Source organism: Pipistrellus kuhlii, unplaced genomic scaffold, assembly GCF_014108245.1.
Source record: "Pipistrellus kuhlii isolate mPipKuh1 unplaced genomic scaffold, mPipKuh1.p scaffold_m20_p_3, whole genome shotgun sequence".
NCBI classification, from domain to species: Eukaryota; Metazoa; Chordata; class Mammalia; order Chiroptera; family Vespertilionidae; genus Pipistrellus; species Pipistrellus kuhlii.
This window is the reverse complement of record NW_023425529.1, coordinates 134,528,334-134,553,748: the sequence shown is the minus strand read 5'-3', so window position 1 is coordinate 134,553,748 and position 25,415 is coordinate 134,528,334. Positions and strand designations below refer to the sequence as shown.

The following is a 25,415-nucleotide window of genomic DNA, read 5'->3' as shown; positions in this document are numbered from 1 at the left end:
AGTCAGCCTGATTGATGCCTAACTGCTCCCCTGCCAGCCTGTTTGCCCCTAACTGCCCTCCCCTGCAGGATTGATCACTCCCAACTGCCCTCCCTTGCAGACCTGGTCCCTCTCAACTGCTCTCCCCTGCTGGCCATCTTGTGGTGGCTATCTTGTATCCATATGGGGGCAGTCATCTTTGACCACATGGGGTAGACAACTTGTGTGTTGGAGTGACAGTCAATTTGCATATTATTCTTTTATTAGATAGGATTAAATAGGATAGAGGCCTAGTGCATGAGTGGGGACTGGCTGGTTTTCCCTGAAGGGTGTCCTGGATCACGGTGGGGAGGATTCCCTTGGGGCCTGGGCCAGGGGCCTGTGGTGGTTTGCAGGCTGGCCATGCCTCCCAGTGATCCAAGCAGAGGCCCTGGTATCTGGAATTTATTTATCTTCTATAATTGAAACTTTGTAGCCTTGAGTGGAAGCCTGGGCTGGCCAGGGTATGCGGAAAGCTTGGCTTCCTCCATTGCAGGGGAAACCCAAGCCTCCTGCTCTCTGTGGCCGCAACCATTTTTGTTGGGTTCATTTATAAACTCCTTTTTGATTGGCTGGGGGGCATGACTGTGGGTGTAGCAGAGGTACAGTCAATTTGCATATTGCTATTTTATTAGATATGGTATATGTGCTGTCGTAGAAATTTTTATACTTTTACATATAACTATTGTACTTATTCCATTGCTTTAAAAATGTCCTTTAAAATACTTAATTATGTTTATGTAGAATTTTCAATGGTGAAATCACATTTCTAACCATAATTACTAGATCACAAATGTAATTGCTTGCTTCTTTTTTCACAAATTTCATCTGGTAACCATTGTGAACATCCAGAACTAAAGTCAGTTAAGGTTATCTCAGGCTAATGTGTCTTCTTCTTATAGTATTTTAAGAATGAAACTAAAATAATTCAGAGTTTCATAAAAGGAAGAAGTTTGTAAGGACTCAAAGATTAAGCAGTTTCATATTTTCAGAGATACGGTTTGGTGCAGTACATTGTCATACAGTATATTTTTAAATATAATAATGACACAATGGATAGTGTTATTCAATGCATATGTCCATGAAATGCTGTTCAAGGCTTAGAATACATTTGTTGAGCACATTTATACTTTACTAATTTTTTTATCCCCTATAGTATCTTATCTCATTGTTATTATGGAAATTATAATTTCAAGGAATTGAATTCTTGCTAATTTGTTTTTAGGTTGTCTTGATACCTTGGCAACTATGCAGGACTTAAAAATGGGTGTTACAAGTACAGAGGAGGAGACTCAAGCAGTAATGAAGGTTTATTCCAAAGAAGATTATAGTGTAGTGAACAGGTTTGAAAGTATGTATATTTACATTTAGGAGATATTGTCTTCTAACTGAAATATGTCTAACTATTTTAAAACATGAATCTTTTTTTTTTTCAGGTCATGGAGGGGGGTGGGGTTACTCTGCTCATTCAGTAGAAGCTATACGTTTTAGTGCTGACACTGATATTTTACTTGGTGGCCTTGGTCTGTTTGGTGGTAGAGGAGAATATACTGCTAAAATTAAGGTAAGCATTGTTCTTTTTATTTGAAAATGTTAATGTTGACTTACTTTATTTTTTTTACATATTGCTTTTTTTAAAAAAGGACTTGCAAAAACTGATAAAATTTATAAGTATTAATACTTATATATTACTAAAATCTGATCCTATATAATAAAGAGGTAATAGGCAAATTGATCATCACTCCAACACACAAGATGGGCATCCCCATGTGGTCAACAATAGCCACCCACATGTGGACACAAGGTGGCCGCCACAAGATGACCAGCAGGGGAAGGCAGTTAGGGCGACCAGGCTGGCAAAGGAGGGCAGTTAGCGGCAACCAGGTTGGCAAGGAAGGGCAGTTAGGGCTATTGGGCAGCAGGGGAGCAGTTAGGCATCGAACAGGTTGGCAAGGGAGTGATTAGGGGTGATCAGGAAGTCAGGCAGAAGTGATTAAACGGGTAGTTTGGAAATCCCTCAAGAGGTCCCAGATTGGAGAGGGTACAGGTTGGGCTGAGCAACACCCCCCCCCCCCACACACACACACCCTGTGCATGAATTTCGTGCACCGGGTCTCTAGTGTACAATAATACTAAGTCATTAATTCATTAAAAACTTGAAAGTTAAGTAAGAAGGGATCAAATAAGTGAAAAATGATTTTTTAAATAGCCTTGCTGGCTATAATAATGTTGGTTTCAGTTCCTTCCTTTTCATTACCTTGAATACTTCATGCCATTCCCTTCTGACCTATGAAGTTTCTGATGAGAAATCACTTATAGTCTTATGGGAGCTCCTTTGTAGGTAATTAACTGCTTTTCTTTTGCTGCCCTTAAGATTCTCTGTTTGTTTTTAAGTTTTGGAATTTTAATTATGAAGTGTCTGGGCATGGACCTGTTTGGGTAGTTCTTCTTTGGGACTCTCTGTGCCTCTTGGACTTTTGTGACTTTTTCCTTCACCAGGTTTGGGATGTTTTCTGCTATTATTTCTTCAGTTTCTCTATCCCTTGCTCACTTCCTTCATCTCTTGGTACTTTCCGATGCAAATATTGGTATGTTTCATAGTGTCCCACAGCTCCCTTAATCTGTCCTCCTGTTTTTAATTTTTTTTTTTCTTTTTGGTTCTCTGAGTGATTTTCCTCTACCCTGTTTCCTTATTCACTGATACAATCCTTGACTTCCCCTAATCTGCTGTGTATTCCTTCACTATGTTCTTTATTAGTGGTATGTCATTCTTAATTTCTCATTGGTCTTTTATTTGTTAATATATATTTTCTCATGCTATTGAGCATCTTTGCCATCATAATTCTAATCTTTATATCTGATAAATTTCTTATCTCTATTTTATTTAGCTATTTTTTAGAGAATTCTCTTGTTCTTTCTTTTGGGGCTTGTTTTTTTGTCTCCCCATTTTGGCTGCCTATTTGGGTTTGTGACTGTGTATTTGATAGATCTGCTATAAATCCCAGTCTCTAGTGCATGACAGTGTCAAAAGCTGTTTGTGACTGGCCCTGAGTACCTTTTTTTGGATCTGTCAGCAATCCACAGTTGTGGCTTTATCAGTTGGTACTGGAAACTTTTGGAAAGGACCACTATGTGCACCAATGTCTGCTTTTCCTAGCCCCTACACCTCAATTAGATCAGGCGAAGACTCAAAGCCTCGAGAGGTCCACAGCTCTTTATTGTCCAATTGTTACTCGGTTTTGAGTAGTCTGAGGCTATCCACCACAGTGTGGAGTAAGAGGTTTTACAACAGGGTTGGGCACAATGGACACAAAACTCTGGGAAGGGAGGGAATGGGTGGGAGGGAGGGAGGGGGGCAAAAAAAATATATTAAAAAAAATAAAAAAAAATAAAGTATTTTAGTTTAATTAAAAAAAAAAAAAAAAAACAGGGTTGGGCAGTTGCATCTGTCTATAGGCTGGTTGTTAGTCTCTTAATGGGCCTCAGAAACTCCACAGGGTGGGCATAGGGATTTCCAATAGGGTGGAGCATTTGATTCCTCCTCAGGCAAAACTGCTTGGATGGTAAAGGTCTCTAGAGAAAGATGTCCTTTGCAGTATGAATAATGATTCAGCACAAATCAGGGTTCTGCTTTCTGAGCTCTAATCCAAGAGTCCCCGACTCTGGCTTTTGCTCACACAGCTCCATTCCACTCTGCCCTCCCTAAGTCAGAGCCCAAGGTGAGCAGCTACAAACCAGATTTTGTGGCTTATCCCTTTAAGAGGGTGCTTGCATTTCCAGCCCTTATTTTTTGTTTGTAACATTCACCCCTGTATGTCCAGTTCCTAGAGCTGTATGTATTAAAAGAGAGTTGTTGAAAATAAGCAAGGGAGCCAAGTTGGGGCAATTTATTCAGGAGTTTTATATCATGTTGCAAAGACGGAAATGAGAAACTGCTACATAACTTTAAGGAAGTATGCTAATCAGATGTTCATTTTAAAACATTAAAAGAAGAAACCCTCAGCCTTGTGGAATATGGATTAGAGCAAGGAGATAAAGGAGATCAGACTAATTGTTATTGAGCTATTCTAGCTAGTACCAGTGGATATGGGTGAACCGACAAGCTTTGGTACCAGGAATAGAGTGGACATAGTGATGGTAGAGAGATATGGAAAAAGAGAGCATTTCAGGTCTCTTCTCTCAGTAACTAGCAAAGAATGATAGCGCCATTTATCAGAACGTGGAAGGCAGGAGGAGGGAGAGATGAGTCACTTCAGAATAAGTGAGATGGCGCTGCTGGGGGGAATCATTGGGCTGTGGAGATTAAGATCTGCCCTGGAGATGGATTTCAAATTATTAGCACAAAATTCATGCAAGAATAGGCCTACCTTCCCCCAGCTGCTGGCACTGGCTTCCCTCTGGCACCGGGGACCCAAGCTTCCCTTGCAGCCTTGGCTTTGTCTGGAAGGTCTTCCAGAGGGATATCCGGTCTAATCAGCATATTACGCTTCTATTATTATAGATAATTGAAAAATCAAGACATGCACACAATAATTGTTCGGTAACTTTGGATGCATCTCTCTTTTCCTTCTCAGTATTTTATCCACCTTTCTTATAGTTTGCCTGCTATAATTCTTCAGTGAAACAGGGAATATTTTATATATATTAGTTCATTAAAAAAATTAAACTCTTCCTTATAATTCTCTATTTTTACTTGATCTCATATCTTCTATATCTTCTCTTTTATTCCTTTACTCAGAGACTCTGAATTCTCTCCCTTTTTATAACCATTTTATTCACACTCTTCATCTCTCCTTTTCCTATGCCATATTGTTTTGAACTGTTTTTTCATTACATGTGTTTTTAAGGATTTTTATTTTCTGTTATTTCTCTCTCTCTCCATAGCTAACATTTTCTAGCCTTTTTTGCTGGGTATTTTTCTGAGCATTTTTCCACAAATATTATTTCATTTAATTTTCACACATATTATTGAAGTAGGCTGTGTTAGTATCCACCTCTTTTTTATGGATAAGAAAACTGAGTCGTAGGGTCTTTCAGCAAGTAAATCTTGAAGCAAGATTCAACCTCCCTTTGATATATACTTTGGTTGAGTTCTCTCTTTCAAATTTATAAACTTCTCTCCTTCAGAGGTTTATATTTGGTACTGAATTATTTGGATCACTTGACATAAATAGTGGAATATATAAGGAAGGAAAATAGATTAATATAGATTGTAAGTCATGGTATGTGTTTCTTGACTTAATTATATATGTCTGTATATTTTACTTAATAACGTTTAAAAAGAGATGCTCTGATTTTTCACATTTTATAGGGTCCAGAAAATATTGACACATGCAAAATTGTAAGCATATTATTCAGCAGATTTATGTTACTGAAAGATTGAGCACAGTATGTTTTTCTCCTTTCCCCAGCTATTTGAGTTGGGTCCTGATGGAGGAGATCATGAAACTGATGGAGACCTTCTTGCAGAGACTGATGTGTTAGCTTATGACTGTGCTGCTAGGTAATGATTTCTTCATTATTCAGTGTAGTCCTTACAAATAAGGTGAAAAATTTATCAATAAATAAACATAATTTTAAAAGGAAATTTTAAGTAATCAGTGATCACATACTTGAGAAATTAAATTATTTATTAGGTAATGTGTTGTTTTAACAATGCTGCATTAAAAATAATAGTATTCCTACTTTGAAGATAAGATGAAAAGATTGTATACATATATTTTACACACTTTTATTTTTATGCATTGCTTAGAAAACACCTAATATACTAATGTTCTATTGATGCAATACAATTATTTACTACCTAACATTTTATACATATATATATATATATATATATATATATATATATATATATAATGTCAAATAGTCATACTGGGCCATAATTCAGATCAGCTGTATACTCTAACATTATACATATAATATCTGCTTGATTATAACACACTTGAAGGAAGGGAGTTGGCTTGACTGTGTTTTTTAAAAACAATTTTTAAAAATTTGGTCTTAATATGAAAATTTTATAGCATTTAAGCAAGTTTTAGAATTCAAGATGGAGAAGAAAGAAATGTCTTGCTATGACCATAACACAAGTAAATATTATTTGTGTTCTTGTCTAGGCATTTTTTAAAAAAAGGTTTTAAATATTTGACACAAGTTTTACAATGCAATCAACTTCATGTTTTATTAATAAAGGATTTTAAAAACAAATGTTTGTAGTGGAAATACAAAGGCATTCTCTTTGACTCACTATTTTTCTCTCAGAGAAAAATATGCAATGATGTTTGATGAACCAGTTCTTCTGCAAGCTGGGTGGTGGTACGTAGCCTGGGCTCGAGTGTCAGGACCTAGCAGTGACTGTGGATCTCATGGACAAGCTTCTATCACCACAGATGATGGGTAAGTGGAATATTTAAGTGTTCCTTAAGCAGCTCTCATTTTTGGTAGTGGAATCTTGTTTAGAAATCTCAGAAGTATTTTTGGTAGGATAAAATCTAAGTAAGGCTAGAGTTTAATATGACTTCGAAAATTAAATTTATATAATCTCATACCAAATTGAAGTCTAGATAGTAAAGGAAGATAATGGCACTACAATTCTTTGCTCTTACCGGATGGCATTTGTATATATTTCTGTTGTATTACATTACTAAATTAGAAATCATACAGAGGAAAGTGACAATGATAGTGGGAGAGTTTGGAAACTGTAAAAAAAGAAATATATACGTGTTATAAAATTTGACAGTGCTTATGAAAACAGTTTACTGGGCTGCTGGCGATTGAGCCTGCAACCCAACCATGTGCCCTGACCAGGAATCAAACTATGACCTTCTTGCTGGTTCATAGGTTGGCTTTCAACCACTGAACCACTCTGGCTGGGCGGGAATTTTACTGTTTACATTTCATATATGGAGTTGCTTTGCAGTTTCAGAAACACTTTCGAATATATTATCTTATTTGGTGCCCTCAACAACTTTGTGAGGCAGTTATTAGCCCCATTTTACACAAAGAGAAATGGAGAAATAAAAGGTGAAATTATTTGCTTTAAGTCATATAATTACTGTGTGGCAGACCCAAATCTGGTTCTGGAGTCTCTTGACTCTAAAACTAACCTTCTTCATACCCTGTACTAAGATTTGTGTGTTTGAAGGACCATCATTTATAAAAGAAATTAATTTTTTATTATTATTGAGCATAAACTATTTGAAATGTTATATGAGTTAAATAAATATCATTTAAAAATTATATAATAGTATATTTCAGATAGTTTCATTTAACTCATAACAAAGCTGACCAAGAGAGAACAGACTAATTTTTGAGGTGATTCCATGTCGCTGAATACTCAAGTAGAATGCTACAGGAAAACTGTCTTGTATTGTATGTGTCCTTCTCACTTACTATAAGACTGTGCTAGAACTGGGAAGACTGCTTTGATCAAGGACTGAATGATTTTCATATGCACTTCTACCTTGGGATATCATAGCATTTTGAAGCTAACGCGTGTAATTTCACTAATTGAGCAGCTTTTAAACTGTAAGTTGAAATATTTGGTTAAAAGCGTATTGCTCTTGTTAAAGTTGAGCTAGAAGAACTAAGGAAGGGGACAGAAAATTGAACCTCGTAGTTCCTGATCAGGTTCAATTCCTTCCATTTTATTTATTAAGCCATTCAGAGCTAGAACTAAAATCAGAACAATACCTTTTTACTGGTATTATTTTCCTGAAAGAATGCATCTCAGTTCATTAGCATAAGAATTTTAAAACAGCTGAAACCAGTTTGGCTCTGTGGTAGAGCATTGGTCTGTGGATTGAAAAGTCCCAGGTTCCATTCTGGTCAGGGGCATGTACATTGGGGGATGTGCAGGAGGCAGCTGGTCCATGTTTCTCTCTCATCAATATTTCTAGCTCTCTATCCCTCTCCCTTCCTCTCTGTAAAAAAATCAATAAAATATATATTTTTTAAAAAAGAATTTGAAAACATTGTTGGATTACTAATTACTTTCAATGAATCCTGAACCATGTTGGTTTTGGTATCATTGTTATTTTTTCTCTTCTTAGGGTTGTTTTCCAATTTAAGAGTTCAAAGAAATCAAATAATGGTACAGATGTTAACGCTGGTCAGATACCTCAATTACTATACAGGTATTTAGCATATTCATTGTTAATTAATAAGGTTTATTCCTTTGCTATAATGAACTAGGATCACTATAAAATATATACAAATTTGAAGTATTTAGAACATTTTAATATAGGAATATAGGTGCATTTATCAAAATCATTTAATGCTTTGTATATTTTAGAATATTTTCTACATCAAGCTTAATTTTAAAATTTACTCCATAACTCAGATTATTTGTATTATGCCAGTAACATTTTAATGACTTAAACAAGTTGGGGCAGATGTAGGTTTACAGTTGTGAGTATGTGAAACAGAGTTTATTCTTATATTATTTATTATTTTCTCTATGAACAACTGAAAACCTACTTTTACCCCACCCTGTATTTTTAATGTCTTTATTATTTTACAAATTTTAGAATGTTGTAAACTAATAAAATTTGTCTTAGAAAAATTAAATTATGGTGTTAGACTTTGGAGTAGGCCTGATTTATCTGCTGCAGTCCTATGTTTTTTGTTCATTTTGTGATGCAATGAATTGGAAAATCTCTTACTGTTGAAAATTTTTACATCTGCTTGGTATATCAAATAATAACTTATCTATACTATTTATTATATTTTACCAATATTTAAGAGTTAATTGATACATATATAGAGGCATATGTTTGTGTCCACCTATTTGTAGACGTTTACTGCAATAAGTTTTAGAATGAAGTATGCATATAGATATAAAACCTCACTAAAAACATGTCATTCTTACTTGAAGTAGTAAAAATCAAAGGAAATACTTCTAGAACAGTGATTCTCTGTCTCCTATATCTTCCTTTCTAGTAATCACTTAAAGACTTTGTATGATACATATAAACTTCATTTACCCAAGAAAGGATTTTTGTTTTTATGCACTTTATTATAGTTACTATTTGTAATATGTAGTATTATGAACATAACAAGTTGCTGGGGTGACTTCTGGGTATACTTGTTGAATAACTTTTAAGTAGTAGAATTTAGTAGTAGCATTACTACAGAACTTAAGTTACATATGTAGTCTAGTAAGAGATTCTTTACTACCCAGTCTTACAAATGTGGGACTTAAATGCTGAAATGCTCAGGTGCTAGAAATATTGTTTATCATTTAGAAATGTTTTGTAAAAGCCCCATATTGTAATTTTACTTAACAGAAATCTTTAAATACATGACTCAATGTTTTATTATTGCATAAATGTATGTTATGAAAAGAAAAACGTCATTGGCCTTTGCGGCCTAAATTTATATTTGTCTGCTACCTTCAGACTTCCAACCAGTGATGGCAGTGCTTCAAAAGGCAAACAGCAAACCAGTGAACCAGTACACATTTTAAAGAGATCTTTTGCAAGAACTGTCTCAGTGGTGAGCCATTTTTTGTAAATTTCAGCTTTTCTATCCAGTGCTCAGTTTCATTTTAAACCTTTTGCATTTAGCCACTCTTCTAAGTTTTTATTTCAACCTAGCAATATGCTTTATGAACTCAGATTTGTTTTTGTATTGGCATTGACATTCTGGGCCAAATAGCATGCATTTTAAATAATGGGAAAATAGAGATCGTGACTGATTTTATCATGTCTTGCTATTTCTGACTTAACTGGTAAATTCTCTGATAAATCATGTATGAATGAATATATATGCTGGAATAATTAGAAAGTGAAAGATAACTTAAGGACAGTATAGACCAAAAAGTTCTATTTTATTGCTTTAGGAAATAAAAGAGACTTATATCTAACTCTAAGTTACTTGACATCACCATTCTACATTTAAAGATTCAGCACGCTATTGGGGCTACCTTTGTAGAATGGAAAGTCAGCATGATATAATTGAAATATGGTATGTTCAGGAAGTTTTGCTCTTTCATTTATTAGTTTTAGATGATTACGCAACTTATCTGCACGAACTATGTCATAGCGACATTATAAATTTTAATGACATAAGGAATGCAAAAATTCTTTTTAAATTTTAAGTCAGTATATGACTGATTTACTAATGTAGCTGTAGTCTGTTCTGTAAAAGGCTTTGGGAAATGCTTTTATTCTTTTTTATTAATTTTTTAAAAACAAAATTAATACATATCCCTGGTGGGAATAGGGTAGAGAAAGAATAAACCAAGCTAAATGTATATTAAACTTTCCCCCACAATCACCCTATTATTATTATTATTATACTAGAGGTCCAGTACACAAAATTCATGCATGGGAATGGGAGGGAGTGTCCCTCAGCCGAGCCTGGACCCTCTCAAATCTGGGACCCCCTTGAAGGATGTCCGACCCCCCCTTTAGGACCAACCCCAGTGGGATTCGGCCTAAACAGCTAGTCAGATATCCCTCACAATCCAGGACTGCTGGCTCCAAACTGCTTGCCTACCTGCTTGCCTGCTTGCTCTTAACAGCTTCTGCCTGCCAACCTAATCAATGCCTAACTGCTCCCCTGCTTGCCCAATTGTCCCTAACTGCCCCCCCCCCCCACCTTCCGGCATGGTCACTCCTAACTGCCCTTCCCTGCATCCTGGTCCCCCTCAACTGCCCTTCTCTGCCAGTTCGATTGCCATTAACTGCCTTCCCCTGCTGGCCTGGTCATCCCTAACTGACCTTCCTTGCTAGCCTGGTGTCTCCTAACTGCCCTCCCCTACAGGCCTGGTCGCCCCCAACTGCCCTTTCTTGCCAGCCTGGTTCCTCCCAACTGCCCTCCCTTGCCAGCCTGGTCACCCCTAACTGCCCTCCCTTACCAGCCTGGTCACCCTAACTTCTCTCCCATGCTGTTCAGGTCACCCCTAACTGCCCTCCCATGCTGGCTGTTCACCCTAATCTGCCCTCCCCTGCAGGCCTGGTCCCTCCCAATTGCCCTCCCTTGCCAGCCTGGTCCTCCCAGCTGCTCTCCCTTGCAGGCCTGGTCTCTCCCAACTGTCCTCCCCTGCTGGCCATCTTTTGGTGGCCATCTTTGACCAAATGGGGATGGCCAATTTGTGTGTTGAAGTGATTGTCAATTTGTATATTATCTCTTTAATAGATAGGATAGGATATAACTACTATTTACATTTTGATGTATATTCTTCCAGGCTATATTTTTATACATACACGTATTTATTACTTGAATATACCGTATTTTCCGGTGTATAAGACAACCCCTAATTTTACAGTTAAAACATAGGTTTAAGCCTATATTCGCTGTATAAGACTACCCCCCACTTCAAAGAAAAGACTTACTTTGCTGTCAAGATCTGCAGGTAATTTTTGTGCAATTTTGGTCTTTTGCCCCCGATTTTCGGTTGACTTTTTTTCGTTTCAAAAGTCGTCTTATACGCCGGAAAATACGGTACAATATGCTATGAACCTTCTTATTTATGTTTCATCATATTTTAAGTTTTGCATTTTCCTTTTTAAGATTTTCTAGTATATGCTGTGGACATATTTGGCCCTATTTTAATATTTTCTAATGTTGCGTCATATTCCATAGAATGGTTGTACAGTAACTTAATGTTATCGATAATAGGTTCTGCACCTTAACGTAAATGTTGTATAATGAAACCAGTTTTACCATAGGCTAATTGATATAAATAAGAGCTAAGCTCCTACACGTCTCATTAATATTAAAACAAAATGATGTTGAATGAAATGACGTTATTTGAAGACCCACTGCATGCTAAATTATTGGACTCTATTCCTTCTAAAAGAGATAGGGCAATTTACAGAGAATGTGCTTTGAATAAAAGAGTACAAGAATTTTGGCTACTTGGTAACTTGGATCCTTTTAGTATTATGATCATTTTGGTATCTTTTGATCTTTGATTTTGTTGTGTGTGTTTTTTAGTGATCTTTTATTCTGTGGTTAGTAATTTTTTTGTATTTATGTATGAGTGGTTTTGTGGTTATTAGGTAATGAAAATCTTTATGTAGGAAACTTATCAATCATTTCTTTAAAAGTTAAGGTATAAAATCTTATTCTTGGTATTACTATACCAGAGGATGAGAATTTGGTGGGAGTGAGAGAATAAGTGCTTTTCTTTAAGATTCATGTAAGCATAACAAAACCTGCAGACCAACTAGAACTACAGGGATGGTCCACCCCCCCCCCCCCAAACCCATATTTTAGAATTTTAAAATTAAGAATTTAAAAAAATAAGAATTTTTATTATTTTTATAGTCACTTTTTATCTTCTATTAACTGTTTATCAAGAATTGGCTAAGGGCCAAAACCCATTTGGCTCAGTGGATAGAGCATCAGCCTGCAGACTGAAAGGTCCCAGGTTCGATTCCAGACAAGGGCATGTACCTTGGTTGCAGGCACATCCCCAGTCGGGGGTGTGCAAGAGGCAGCTGATAAATGTTTCTAACCCTCTATTCTTCTCTCTTCCTCTCTGTAAAATATCAATAAAATATATTTTTTTTAAATTGACTTAGGTTGTAGTGTAAAATTTAATAAGTAGATATAAAATAATCTTTTTATGTTGTTGATATGCTAAAATGGTTTATTATATTAAAAATTATTCAACTGTTAAATACTTTTGGTTTATAATATTTACATATTACTACCTTGAAAATGTAGAATATAATTTTCCTTTCAAGGAAACATTGTATATAATAGAAGATTAATATGCAAATTGTCCCCTCGACCAGGATCTTGACCCCAGCCAGCTTCTTCCACCACCTATCTGCCCCCTCAACCCCTTATCAGAGACAGGGCTGGCTGGCCAACTGCCTGCATCCCCTCCCTCTGGCCGGCCCAGCCTAATGGGCCCGATCAGGGTGGGCTGCCAGGCCCTACCCATGCACGAATTTGTGCACCAGGCCTCTAGTATATTTATAAGTGATTTTCTTTTATTTCTTTATTTATATGATAAACTAAATAGGTTGGTAGCAGAGAAACTTAGAAATGTATTTTTAAATAGGAAAATATTGAAGATATTGTTTTATGGATGCCTAACTACATTACTATTTTTGTCAAGCTTCAAAAATGTTTCTAATGATAATTTAATGAATAAACTAGTAAGATCTCTTTTAATTGGTCTACCAAAACTGAACAAAAAAATGTCAAGTTAAAATAAAGCTTTCCATTTGATTCATCCTATAGTATAATTTGGACTAATTGGTATCTATTTCTTCATGTTTTGGATTAGGAATGTTTTGAGTCATTGTTGAGTATTCTTCACTGGAGCTGGACCACCTTAGTCTTAGGAGTTGAAGAACTTAGAGGACTAAAAGGATTCCAGTTTACAGCTACCCTTCTAGATTTGGAGAGACTGCGCTTTGTGGGTACCTGTTGTCTGAGGTTACTGCGTGTCTATACCTGTGAAATTTACCCAGTGTCAGGTATGATCATTTTTTTAAATGACTTTGAGGATAAAATATTTGAGAATTGAGTAAGTTTATGTAGTGATAGCCAAGAGTTTAAGATTCCTTGGTGAATACACAATACAATATACAGATGATTTATTATGGAATTGTACACCAGAAACCTATATAATTTTATTAACCAATCTCACTCCAATAAATTCAATTTAAAAAAAAAATCCCTAGCTCCGAAACCGGTTTGGCTCAGTGGGTAGAGCGTCCGTCTGCGGACTGAAGGGTCCCAGGTTCGATTCCGGTCAAGGACATGTACATTGGTTGCGGGCACATCCCCAGTAGGGGTTGTGCAAGAGGCAGCTGGTCGATGTCTTTCTCTCATCGATGTTTCTAGCTCTCTATATCTCTTCCTTCCTCTCTGTAAAAAATCAATAAAATATATTAAAAAATAAAAATTAAAAATAAATTAAAAAATCCCTAGTTGCCTTCAGCATGCTTCTTAAAAGAGGGGAGAAAGTCAGCTTGCTGTGATGCTTATAAAGAATAAAATGTCATTCTGATAACAAAAAGTCATTATACTAAAATTAAATACTCTAATAAAGTGTTATTTTAATCAGGTTTTGTCAAATAGAAATTTTTGAACAACTGATTTGGATTTACATGCTGAAACCAGTGTTTTGTTTTGTTTATTTTTCTATATAGGTTTTAAAAAGAAATAAATTTGGACCATACTTAATCTCTAAATTGTTTCCTTTCTAGGTTATGAGTACTTGTGATTTTTAGCTATATAGGAAATTACATAAATTATATTAAATGTTTTCATGAATATTTATTATTCAATTCAGTTAACAGTCTGTTTTGTTTCCTTAAAGCTACAGGAAAAGCAGTTGTAGAAGAAACTAGCAAATTAGCAGAGTGTATTGGGAAAACCAGAACTTTGTTAAGGAAAATCTTATCAGAAGGAGTTGATCACTGCATGGTGAAGTTGGATAATGATCCTCAAGGATATCTCAGTCAACCCTTGAGTCTCCTAGAAGCTGTACTTCAGGAATGTCATAATACCTTTACTGCTTGCTTTCATTCCTTCTATCCAACCCCTGCCTTACAGTGGGCTTGCCTTTGTGACCTGCTGAATTGTTTGGATCAGGTAATTTAAGTTTATAAAATGTTAGATGAAAATATGATATACTTACTTAATAAGTTCTCTTCAAGATAATAAATATCAGTTGCTTCAGTCTAACTTTTATAAAAGGTAAATCAGGAAATTAGTTTGATATGTGAGATTTAATAAAAATAAAACATTCCTAATCCAAAATTCAAAAAACTTTTTTTCTATTTACTTTATTATTATTTTTAGTTATAAAATTGGCAGTCATGATGTGCAGCTGCTGATTTGCTCTTTAAACCTGTGTGTATGTGTATAAAAGGGAAGGAACAGTGAGTGAATATGTGAGAGCTGGGACAGCACTAAAAGAACAGCGTCCACCATTCAATAACTGCAGAACAGTCAGGAGAGAGAGCTGGGAGTGAATTTGCACATTGGCATCATCCATTCCCTCATAAGGAAAACACAACCCTCATAAGTGCATATGCCCCAAATCACAATTTCAAACCATCTAAGGCAAAACATCTATAAAACTAAAGAGAAAAATAGACAAATTCACATTGATAGTTGGAAACTTCAATACTGCTTATTCAGTAATTTATAGAACAATCAGACCCCCAAAAAATCAGTAGGTTTATAGAAATTTGAACAATACTATCAACCCCCTTGATCTAAGTGACATTTAAAAAGCAGAATGTTCAAGTGCAATATATAATACATATTCTTACCAACTATCCTATATAATAAAGAGGTTATATGCAAATTTTCCCTCACATCCTTACAAGATGGCTGCCTACAACTAGACTGTCAGGGGTGTCAGTGAGGAATGACCAAGCGACTGAACAGCAGGCTGTGTGGGGCAACCAGGCCGGCAGGGGGGTTAGTAAGGGATGACCAAATGACTGAACAGCAGGCTGCGTGGAGTGACCAGGCCTACAGGGAGGCAGTTGGGAGCAACCAGACCAGCAGGGGGGAGGGGAGGGAGTTGGAGCAGTTAGTCTTGGGGGGAGGGGGGGGGTAAGGGGAGAGTAGGCCAATGGGGGGACAGTAGGGGTGACCAGGCTGATGGGGTGGGGCAGTTAGTGTCGACCATGCTGGCATAGGGGGGCAGTTGGGGTGACCAGGCAGGCAGAGGGGGGCAGTCAGAGGCAATCAGGCCAGCACACAGAGGCAGAGAGGGGTGATCAGGCAGGCAGTGGAGGGGCAGTTAGGAGAGACCAGGCAGGCAGGCAGATGAGTGATTAGGAGCCAGTGGTCCAGGATTATTAAAGGGATATCTGACTGCCGGTTTAGGCCCGAACCTGTGGATCGGGCCTAAACCGGCAGTCAGACATCCCCCAATGGGTCCCAGATTGGAGAGGGTGCATGCTGGGCTGAGGAGACCCCCGCCCCTCCCCTACCATGCACAAATTTTTTGCACTGGGCCTCTAGTACATGTAATATTTACAAAGATAGATCAGATTGTGAGTCATAAAATGTCTTAGTAAACTTTATAATATTAAAACTTTAAGGGAAGTGTTTTCAGAGCACAATAGAAATAAACAGCAAAATCAAGAAAAGCACCAAATATTTGGAAAATAGACACACTTTTAAAAGCCAATAAATCAAAGCAGAAATTCAAGTAAATTAAAAAATATTTCACACTGAAAGATAAAAATATAACATAAAAATTTGTAAGAAGTAGCTATAACATCACTTATAGAGGAAATGTAAGCTTTTACATGCTTGTATTAACAAAGAAAGGTTTAAAGCCAGTGATCTTAGTTTTTATCTTAAGAAGCCAGAAAGAAAAACAAATCAAATGCAAAGAAAGAAGGAAGTAACAAAGAGAAAGAAAGGAAATAAGAAAGGTAAGGACAGAAGTTTGTAAAATAATAAATAGAGAAAATTAATAAAGTCAGCACTTCAAATACGTAGATTCCCAACTGCAGATCGAAAGTAGTATTTGACAAAATTTTATTCAGTGATAAAAATTCAGCAAACTAGGATTTAAGGAAACTTTCTAAATCTGACAAGGGATATCTACAGCTAACATAAAAATTAATGGTGAAATATTTATTGTTTCTCTAAAAATGGGAACAATGTACAAGGTATCTATTCTCCCCACTCCTCTCAACCTCACCTCTCCCACAAAAAAAGAAATTCACTGGTATCAATCACCGGGATATGCTAGCCTCATGAAAAGGTATTCTAGTAATGACATCTGAGTGGGCAACTTTGTTTTTATTTTATGTAGCCATGTGGTTACTGACCTTATTTTTCTTGGCATTCTAAAAAACTGTTATTGTGGTAAGGGCACTTAACATAAGTTGTACCCTCTCAACACATATTGAGTGTACAGCACAATATTGTTATCTGTAGGTACAATATTATGTAGCAGATCTCTAGCACTTAACCTTTCATAGATAAGTGCTGCTGAGTAGACTGACTTTGACAAACATTGGTGTAACATTTAGAATGTCGTTTTACTTTTAGCCTGTCCTTGTAACACATGTTTAATGAACTAAATAATGTGTGCAGGGCATACACAAATTCCTTTGTGAATTAGGATATCCTGTGTGGATAACTTTTTAAATCTTTGTTATAAAATTTTACATGTTTGCTACTACTTTTCCTGAATAAACTGTGCAATGTGATGGCATAATTTTGTGATCCTATGAAATGTAAACATTAGTGAAATGTTATAGGAGCACAGAATTACAATATAATTTATTTGAGAAAAGTAGTTTCAGTGCTTGTTACTGGAAATGCCTTAGATGTATACTAATTTAGGGCCTTTTTTTTTTGTCCTTGAGAATATTGCTGGACAGAACTGTGATTTTGAAGATACAGAAATATATATAAACTCATTTACTAGAGAACAGGAGTTGATTTTTCTTGACCACATTTAATAGTTTTAAATCTTCATTGGGTAATAACTTAAACAAGTGTTTAAATGTATTGATGTAACATTATTCTGTAACAACACAATTATAATGATTGAACTCTAGAAAATTTTGGTATGATTTAAAATGGTGTTTCCCATTTGTATATCCAGAAACTTTGGATTATATTGATGCAGTGTTTTTTTAGTGAGTTACGTATTTTTGTTTTTAAAAGGACATTCAAGAAGCAAACTTCAAGACATCAAGTAGTCGACTCCTAGCAGCTGTGATGTCAGCTCTTTGTCACACCTCTGTTAAGCTGACTTCTATCTTCCCTATTGCTTATGATGGAGAAGTACTACTACGATCAATTGTTAAACAAGTTAGCACAGAGAATGACTCAACACTAGTTCACCGTTTTCCCCTTTTGGTAGCACAGATGGAAAAACTCAGCCAGGTAGGTTTTCTAAAATAACTTTTATATTGAAGCAATAAAACTGTCAAATGGAGACATATTTGACTTAGTGATTATTATTCTATATCAGTAAATATATTTACCAAATAATTGTGTTTAGTCCAAAAAGGACTAAAATTAAAGCAAAAAAAACCACCAAAAAAAACAGGCTCATGTTTACCTATAAATAAGTATTCTTTTTTCCTCTATTTTTTTTTAATGATTTCTAACCTGTAAGAAATTTGAGTGTTATATAATGCATTCCTGTGTAATTTTTTTTGGATGAACCATTTGAAAATTGTAGATATAAAAAACTATCTTCTCATATATTTTATATTGCCAAGATAGAATTATAAAGAAATAAATAACTTTTAAAACATTTTCTAAAACATTTTGTTACATATAAGCAATACAAAACAAGTGATGGAATATTCTTTATCATTTTAAAATTAAATCTTTATTGTGAAAGTATTACATAAATCTCCCTCCTCCCATTGATCCTTTGATGAAATTAAATACATTTTGTTTTCTGTCCACAATTGACTAAGAAATATTGAGGGTGGTAAAGGAAATAGATAATGTTCATGCTGAGTATCAATTAAAATCATCATCTTTTACCTTCCTTTCCTGGGAGAAAAAAAGTATTTTTTAAAAAATATATATGTATTTTTATTGATTTCAGAGCAGAGAAGGAAGGAGAGAGAAACATCAATCATTAATTGGTTGCCTCCTGCCCACCCCCAATGGGGGATGGAGTCCACAACCTGGGCATGTGCCCTGACTGGGAATTGAACCATGACCTGTTGGTTCATAAGTCAGCACTCAACTACTAAGCCATGCTGGTTGGACTTCCCATTGGTCTTTAATGAGATTCTGTAATTTCTTTCAGTCCGCAGACCGACTCTCTATCCACTGAGCCAAACCGGTTTCGGCTGTAATTTCTTATCTTGATCTTTTTCCATTGGTAGAGGTTGGAATTTTTCTCTTTGCTTATGAAGTCAAATACATAAAAGTTAAAAAGTTTTATAGGAATAGTTACAGAATTCCATATTTTTATTACATGCATGTTCAGAAAGAATTTTGTTTGAAAATAGATTTTCAGAGATTACAGTATTTCTTCGTTTCTTTACCTCTAAATATACCAAAAATAATTATCTGAGATTGGAATCTTGTTTATAGAGAAAGCCTTTTAAATGGGAGGAGTTTTATTCTGTTTGTCATAAGAATTATTACTGATAAGTTAAGAAAATAAGTGAAAATACCAAAAAGCTAATAAAACAAAGCTTGTAAATGTGTGATACTTTTATGATACAGAGAGGCTAATAATTTAAAAAGAACTGCTAAATGAAAAGTAGATATAATGACTCCACATTCAACTGGATAGACTTACGGAATTAGACTCTAGTCTGAATTTTAATGTTGTCATCTAGAAAGACAAGATTTTGAAATGGAGTGCCCATGAGAAGGAACAGAAAGCAGTATCTTGGAATTGTTTTTGTTTGTTTGTTTATGTTTGTTTTTAATGTATCACAGAGTGAAGAGAATATCTCTGGGATGACAAGCTTCCGTGAAGTTTTGGAGAAAATGCTGGTTATTGTTGTGCTCCCAGTCAGGAACAGTCTGAGGAGGGAAAATGAGCTGTTCTCGTCCCACCTGGTCTACAATACCTGTGGATTACTGGCCAGTATTGTCAGTGAACTGACAGCCTCAGCCCTAGGATCTGAGGTAATGTTCTACTTTGAGATTAGATAATAAGGACATGTTTAAACATTCCACATAGTTTCTTTTTTTCATATATTTTGACTTCATAGAAACTGATTTTAATCCTACCATTGTTGGTTTTGTTTTTTTCCTTAAAAAAATACATTTAAGCTAACTAGGCTGTTTTTCCCCTTCCTTATACCTCTACTCTGCTCTTACTTGCTTTCTCTCTTACCAGTTTACCCAGGATGTCACAATATGCAAATATATACGTTTTTCTCTTAGCTGCTTCATTGCACAACCCCACTATCATATCCCAGTAAATGCAAATTTGGCCCTGGCTGGTATTGCTCAGTTAGTTGAGTATCGTCACATGCACCTGAGGGTCATCGGTTTGAGATTCCCAGTCAGGGCACATGTCAGGATTGCCAGCTCGATCCCCAGTGGGAGGCATGCAGGAGGCAGCCAATCCATGTTTCTCTCTCTGTCTCCCTTCCTCTCTCTCTGAATTAATTAAAATGTATAATATATATATCATTGATATATGCTAGTTATATATCAAATGGTTAGGGGGTGATAGTTAGACATCAATCAGGCTGGCTAGGGAGTGGTTAGGGAATGATCAGGCTGGCAGGCAGAAGCAGTTAGGGGCAATCAGGAAGGCAGGTAGGCAAGCAGTTGGGAGAGGGATGTCTGACTGCCCATTTAGGCCTGATCCTACCGGACATCCCTCAAGGGGTCCCAGATTGGAGAGGGTGCAGGCTGGGCTGAGGGACACCGCCCCTGTGCATGAATTTTGTGCACTGGCCCACTAGTGTATAAATATAGAATGAGGAGATCTGGTTTTATTGGTGGTTAATCTTTTAATAAAAACGTACCATTTGGAAGGTTTTACCTCACTTGTTAAATGTAGGTTACTTAACTGAACTTAGAAACCTTTGCTTAGTGCTTTTAAAAGTATGTTACTAACACTCAGGTAGACTACTGTTGTAATTGCTTTTGTCATTCACAGATCGATGGACTTAATTCTCTGCACTCTGTTAAAGCTAGTGCCAACCGATTCACAAAAACAAGTCAGGGAAGAAGTTGGAACACTGGGAATGGGTCCCCTGATGCAATCTGTTTTTCAGTTGACAAGCCTGGAATAGTTGTGGTTGGTTTTTCTGTCTATGGAGGAGGTGGGATTCATGAATATGAATTAGAGGTGCTGGTTGATGATGTAAGTACCACTCTCACAGAGTTTATGTTGCTGTGTGGGTTGTGTGTCAGGATATCTTATCATAATATGATAGTCCAAATCATTGAGGGTAGATCAATCATAGAGGGAAGATTTTAACGAAATTGAAAGAGAGTTATTCTACCTGATTATGTGCCATCTTGGATCACTCCCGTCTCATATTTTTTACACTTTCAAGAAAGGTTTTAAATGAAAAGATTGGAAATTATATAGCTGAGCCTCTGATTACAATCTTGAGTAAATTTTTCTCTGCTATTGTAAGTTCTCCAGAAACAAGAACAATATTCAGACTAACATTATTACCTGTATCCATGGTTAAGCAATTTTATCAGTGTGCTAATAATAGATGATTCTTAGTGAAGATGCTTAATGATTGTTTTAGCTCTATTTTGCTATATGATTTAAATAAAAGTATCTGAGTTTTCACAAAGCTTTATTAGTGGAACAGAACGTAGTTTTTCCTAATATATAGCAATCTGTCTTTGTTTTATGTTTTTAAACAGTTAAATTAATTCTCTCTCTATTTCAATGGGCTTTATAATTAGATATAGCATTATTCTTATGAAGAACTAGGAATCCTTTGAGGACATCAGATGAGAAAAGCACATTTATATGATTTAGGTTTTAAACTCCACAAGAAATCAGATAGAAGTAAATAGTTTACAGAGTACAAAAATTTTTTTGTGTGATATACGTGAGGAAATGCTAATACCTAATGTTATATGCTTTAAAACAATTATGGATTATATGTCAAAATTGTTTGTGTAATAAAGAGTGTGGTGGACTTTGTTTTGTTTTAATTAGAGCGAACATGCTGGAGATTCAACTCATTCTCATAGATGGACATCTCTAGAATTAGTCAAAGGAACCTATACAACAGATGATTCACCCAGTGATATTGCTGAAATCAGACTTGACAAAGTTGTTCCTTTAAAGGTAACTTTACTAATATGTTTCTTTTGTAAATAATAGGTATTATTATGTAGTTTACTTAAAAATATCAAAAAATACTTCTTTATGTGGTGCTTTAAATGTTTAGGGAGTACATTTATATTCCTGTTGAAACCGGTTTGGCTCAGTGGTAGAGCGTCGGTCTGCGGACTGAAAGGTCCTGGGTTCAATTCCGGTCAAGGGCATGCACCTTGGTTGTGGGCACATCCCCGGTAGGGGGTGTGCAGGAGGCAGCTGGTCGATGCTTCTCTCTCATCGATGTTTCTAGCTCTCTATCTCTCTCCCTTCCTCTCTGTAAAATATCAATAAAAAAAAAAAATTTAATTATATTCTTGTCATTGTACTATATAATATTCCTAATTGCAAAAGATCTCTTAAAGTCTGGCATAGTAAATAGTACAGTATAATGACAGGTATTGTTAGAAGCTAGATCGTAGCTTCTTTAGATACCTGCTCTAAGATAATTGACATGTCATCATTTAGCCAGTTTAAGACATATCTGTAGATTGGGAAGGATAATACCTACATTGTAATAATGTTCAGATTAAATTAAATAATGGAATAAAGTACTTCCCTCAGTGTCTAGTACAGTTTAGAAATTCAAAAAATATTAATTCCTGCCCTTTCTTCTCTTCTGTGCCAGAACTCTTTTAAAAAATAATCAGTATTGCCCTAACCGGTTAGGCTCAGTGGATAGAGCGTCGCCCTGAGGACTGAAGGGTCCCAGATTCAATTCTGGTCAAGGGCATGTACAATAGTTGCGGGCACATCCCCAATAGGGGGTGTGCAGGAGGCAGCTGGTAGATGTTTCTCTCTCATCAATGTTTCTGACTCTCTTTCCCTTTCCCTTCCTGTCTGTAAAAAAATGAATAAACTATATATATTTTTAAAAATAATTAGTATTAACAAATAGTATAAACTAAATGTCTAGCAGTAAATAACTTTAACTTTATCAAAACAAATTTTACTTAATATTAAAATACTTATTGATAAAATAATGCTGCAATAATTTTCATTATAGAACAGAATTTTAGGTAAGTTCACCAGAAACCTCACCAAAGAATTCAGATACCAGAAACTAAAAAACCTTTATTGTGAATTTTATATCATGAATTATAAATTATCAGTATCTGTATCTCACATTTTCTATATATAGTGCATCATATTTTGGACAACTTTTTCCTATGGATATTTTTTCTAGATCTGCCTATTTCTGTCTCTGAGTATATTTTCTTAAAATATAATGGACTCGCCATTATTTTTCCCCTCTTTTAAATTATTTCAGAAGTTAAATTCATCAAAGAAAAGTGCTGTCTTATGTATATATAATCTTTTAATATAGTTTATACTCTTGACAGTATTACTAAGAGCAAGAACTAGAATCATACTGCCTGCATTCAAATCCTAGTTCCATTTTTTACTAGCTTTGTGACTTTAGGCAAGTTAGTTAACTTCTCTGTGCCTCAGATGTCTTATCTATAAAATAGGGATAATAATGGTACTTCATGAGGCCTTTTTAATTATTAATTTAATTAAATCACACAAAGTATTTATGACTATTTCTGTTAAAAAAATAAATATCAATAAGTGTTAGTTATCCTATTTGATTCATTAAAAACTCATGTAAACAAATTGTCTATGAAAAAATCAATGAAATACAATATATTTGCCCAGTTTACTTCAGAGTTCCTTTTGTATGTTTCTACACATTATGAATAAATATAAACATGTTTCACATCTTTATTGTGAAGGAAAATGTTAAATATGCTGTGCGCTTGAGGAATTATGGAAGCCGAACGGCCAATGGAGATGGAGGAATGACCACAGTTCAGTGCCCTGATGGTGTGACGTTTACATTCAGCACATGCAGCTTGAGTAGTAATGGCACAAACCAAACCAGAGGACAGATTCCACAAATACTTTACTATCGGTAGGTCTGTGCATAGAAATCATGAACTATTTTAAAGTAGTAGAATATGCATGATTTACTCTCTAGGTAAAATATGCTGAATGGGTAAGTTATAATTAAAGTATACAGCATCTCTTGCACATATTACGTGTGCTAATTCATATTTTAAAAGTCTTATTTTTAATATCTAAATTCAGTTTCACCTTAAAGGTGAATACTTTGAAATATATCATAATTTTGATAATATATTTGAAACTTTTATGTAGTTACCTTTATAGTTTGTGGTCTGCAATTTCTAATTTAAATGGAATGTATTTTTTTCAAAAATACCTAAAAATGATGATCAATCAATTCTACCCAAGTACTAGTATTGCCTTAATTCTGTTGTCCAGTCTGCAGAATATTTTTATGTCTATGACTTTAGTTCTAGAGTATATAATTATATATTTCTTATGTGTGTAACAAAAACCATTTCTTATGTAAACAGAGTCTAAATTTTTCTTTTAGCAACTTAGCTGGAATCCTAAGGAGTAGTGTGTACCAATCACTTTTTCCTCAAACTGACTTTGCATTAAATGCACATAACTTTCAGAGGTTTGCTGTTTTCTCTTTTTCTTCATTAACAATCTGGAGAAGCTGCTTAGGCAATTAGCACAAAATAGTTTCCCTGAATGTAGAATTTCTGCCTCCTTTCTTCATGTGAAATAGGACAGAAATAATACACATTAAATAGCTACATTGGCATGTTGCTGCTGAGAGATACAAAAGCTTTTAATCATTTCACCCGTCATAAAAACTTTGTCACATAGCACTATAATAAACACTACATTATTCTTTTCTCAAATCATATAGTAAAGACTATGTTATGCACAAGAGAAGACATATCTTTAATTGTTACATCTTCTACATAACAGAATGTTTCAGATATCTTGATTGTTTTTCCCAAGCTTTAATATAAATGCACTTAGCTTCAATTAAAAAAAATAGTTAAGTTTAAAATGACTAAAGTCTCAGCTTTAAATACCATTTTATTCTGAGGCTCCCAAGATTATATCTTTAGTTTTTATCTCGTCTGAGCCCCAAACTCAATATCTAGTTTCCACTTTGATATCTTTATTTGAGTGGTAGTAATAGAAATGATGGTGATAGTTAATGTAGGATGAGCACTTACTGTGTGTCATGCAGTGCTTTCATGTTTTACCTGGGCTGGCAGCTAGTCCTCACAGTAACCTCATGAGGGGTAGGCCCTTTTCTTATCCCTGCTTTATTGACGAGGAACTGAAGGCAAAGTGAGTAAACACCTTGCCTACAGGCATGCTTCTAGTAAAATTGTGGCCCTGGGGTTGCAGGCAGGAAATCAAAATACTCACTCTTGTCTCTATGTCACGTAAACACTTTAATGCTGTTTTAGGTAGTTGGCTAAAAAAAGTCTTAGTTTAATGTGTTCAAAGTAATCCTCTCATCCACAGTTTCAGCCAAACTCCTTGGAGTCTTTTTTTTTTTTTAATAACATTTTTTTTAAGTTATGTGCATATAATAGGAAACTGAAAACACAAGAAGAACAAAGTCATAACCACAAGCAGCTTACAGTCTGACACATATTTCTAATAATCTTATATATCTACACAACTAAGCTTCCATTTTTATGTAATTAAGATGATAGTTATATATCATACTTTTTTTTACACATTATGAATACATACCATTTCAAAGTCCCAAAACTATATGAGTATTTTGATAATCTAGAATACACTACAC

General features: G+C 35.3%; 1 protein-coding gene across 17 annotated transcripts in view; it reads left to right on the top strand.

The window, feature by feature from the left end:
* The window catches only part of MYCBP2 (MYC binding protein 2), a 256,367-nt gene that overhangs the window by 114,610 nt on the left and 116,342 nt on the right, over window positions 1-25,415 (top strand). For 16 of the 17 annotated variants that reach the window (XM_036455729.2, XM_036455734.2, XM_036455735.2 and 13 more), the window contains 13 exons: window positions 1,244-1,369; window positions 1,455-1,582; window positions 5,430-5,521; window positions 6,280-6,414; window positions 8,070-8,153; window positions 9,417-9,513; window positions 13,268-13,460; window positions 14,309-14,583; window positions 17,641-17,862; window positions 19,393-19,584; window positions 20,573-20,779; window positions 21,602-21,733; window positions 23,500-23,678. In XM_036455729.2, the coding sequence (XP_036311622.1) occupies window positions 1,244-1,369; window positions 1,455-1,582; window positions 5,430-5,521; window positions 6,280-6,414; window positions 8,070-8,153; window positions 9,417-9,513; window positions 13,268-13,460; window positions 14,309-14,583; window positions 17,641-17,862; window positions 19,393-19,584; window positions 20,573-20,779; window positions 21,602-21,733; window positions 23,500-23,678 (2,062 nt within the window). The remainder of the gene's footprint in view (window positions 1-1,243; window positions 1,370-1,454; window positions 1,583-5,429; window positions 5,522-6,279; window positions 6,415-8,069; window positions 8,154-9,416; window positions 9,514-13,267; window positions 13,461-14,308; window positions 14,584-17,640; window positions 17,863-19,392; window positions 19,585-20,572; window positions 20,780-21,601; window positions 21,734-23,499; window positions 23,679-25,415) is intronic. The other variant, XM_045588714.1, reaches the window with a different exon arrangement.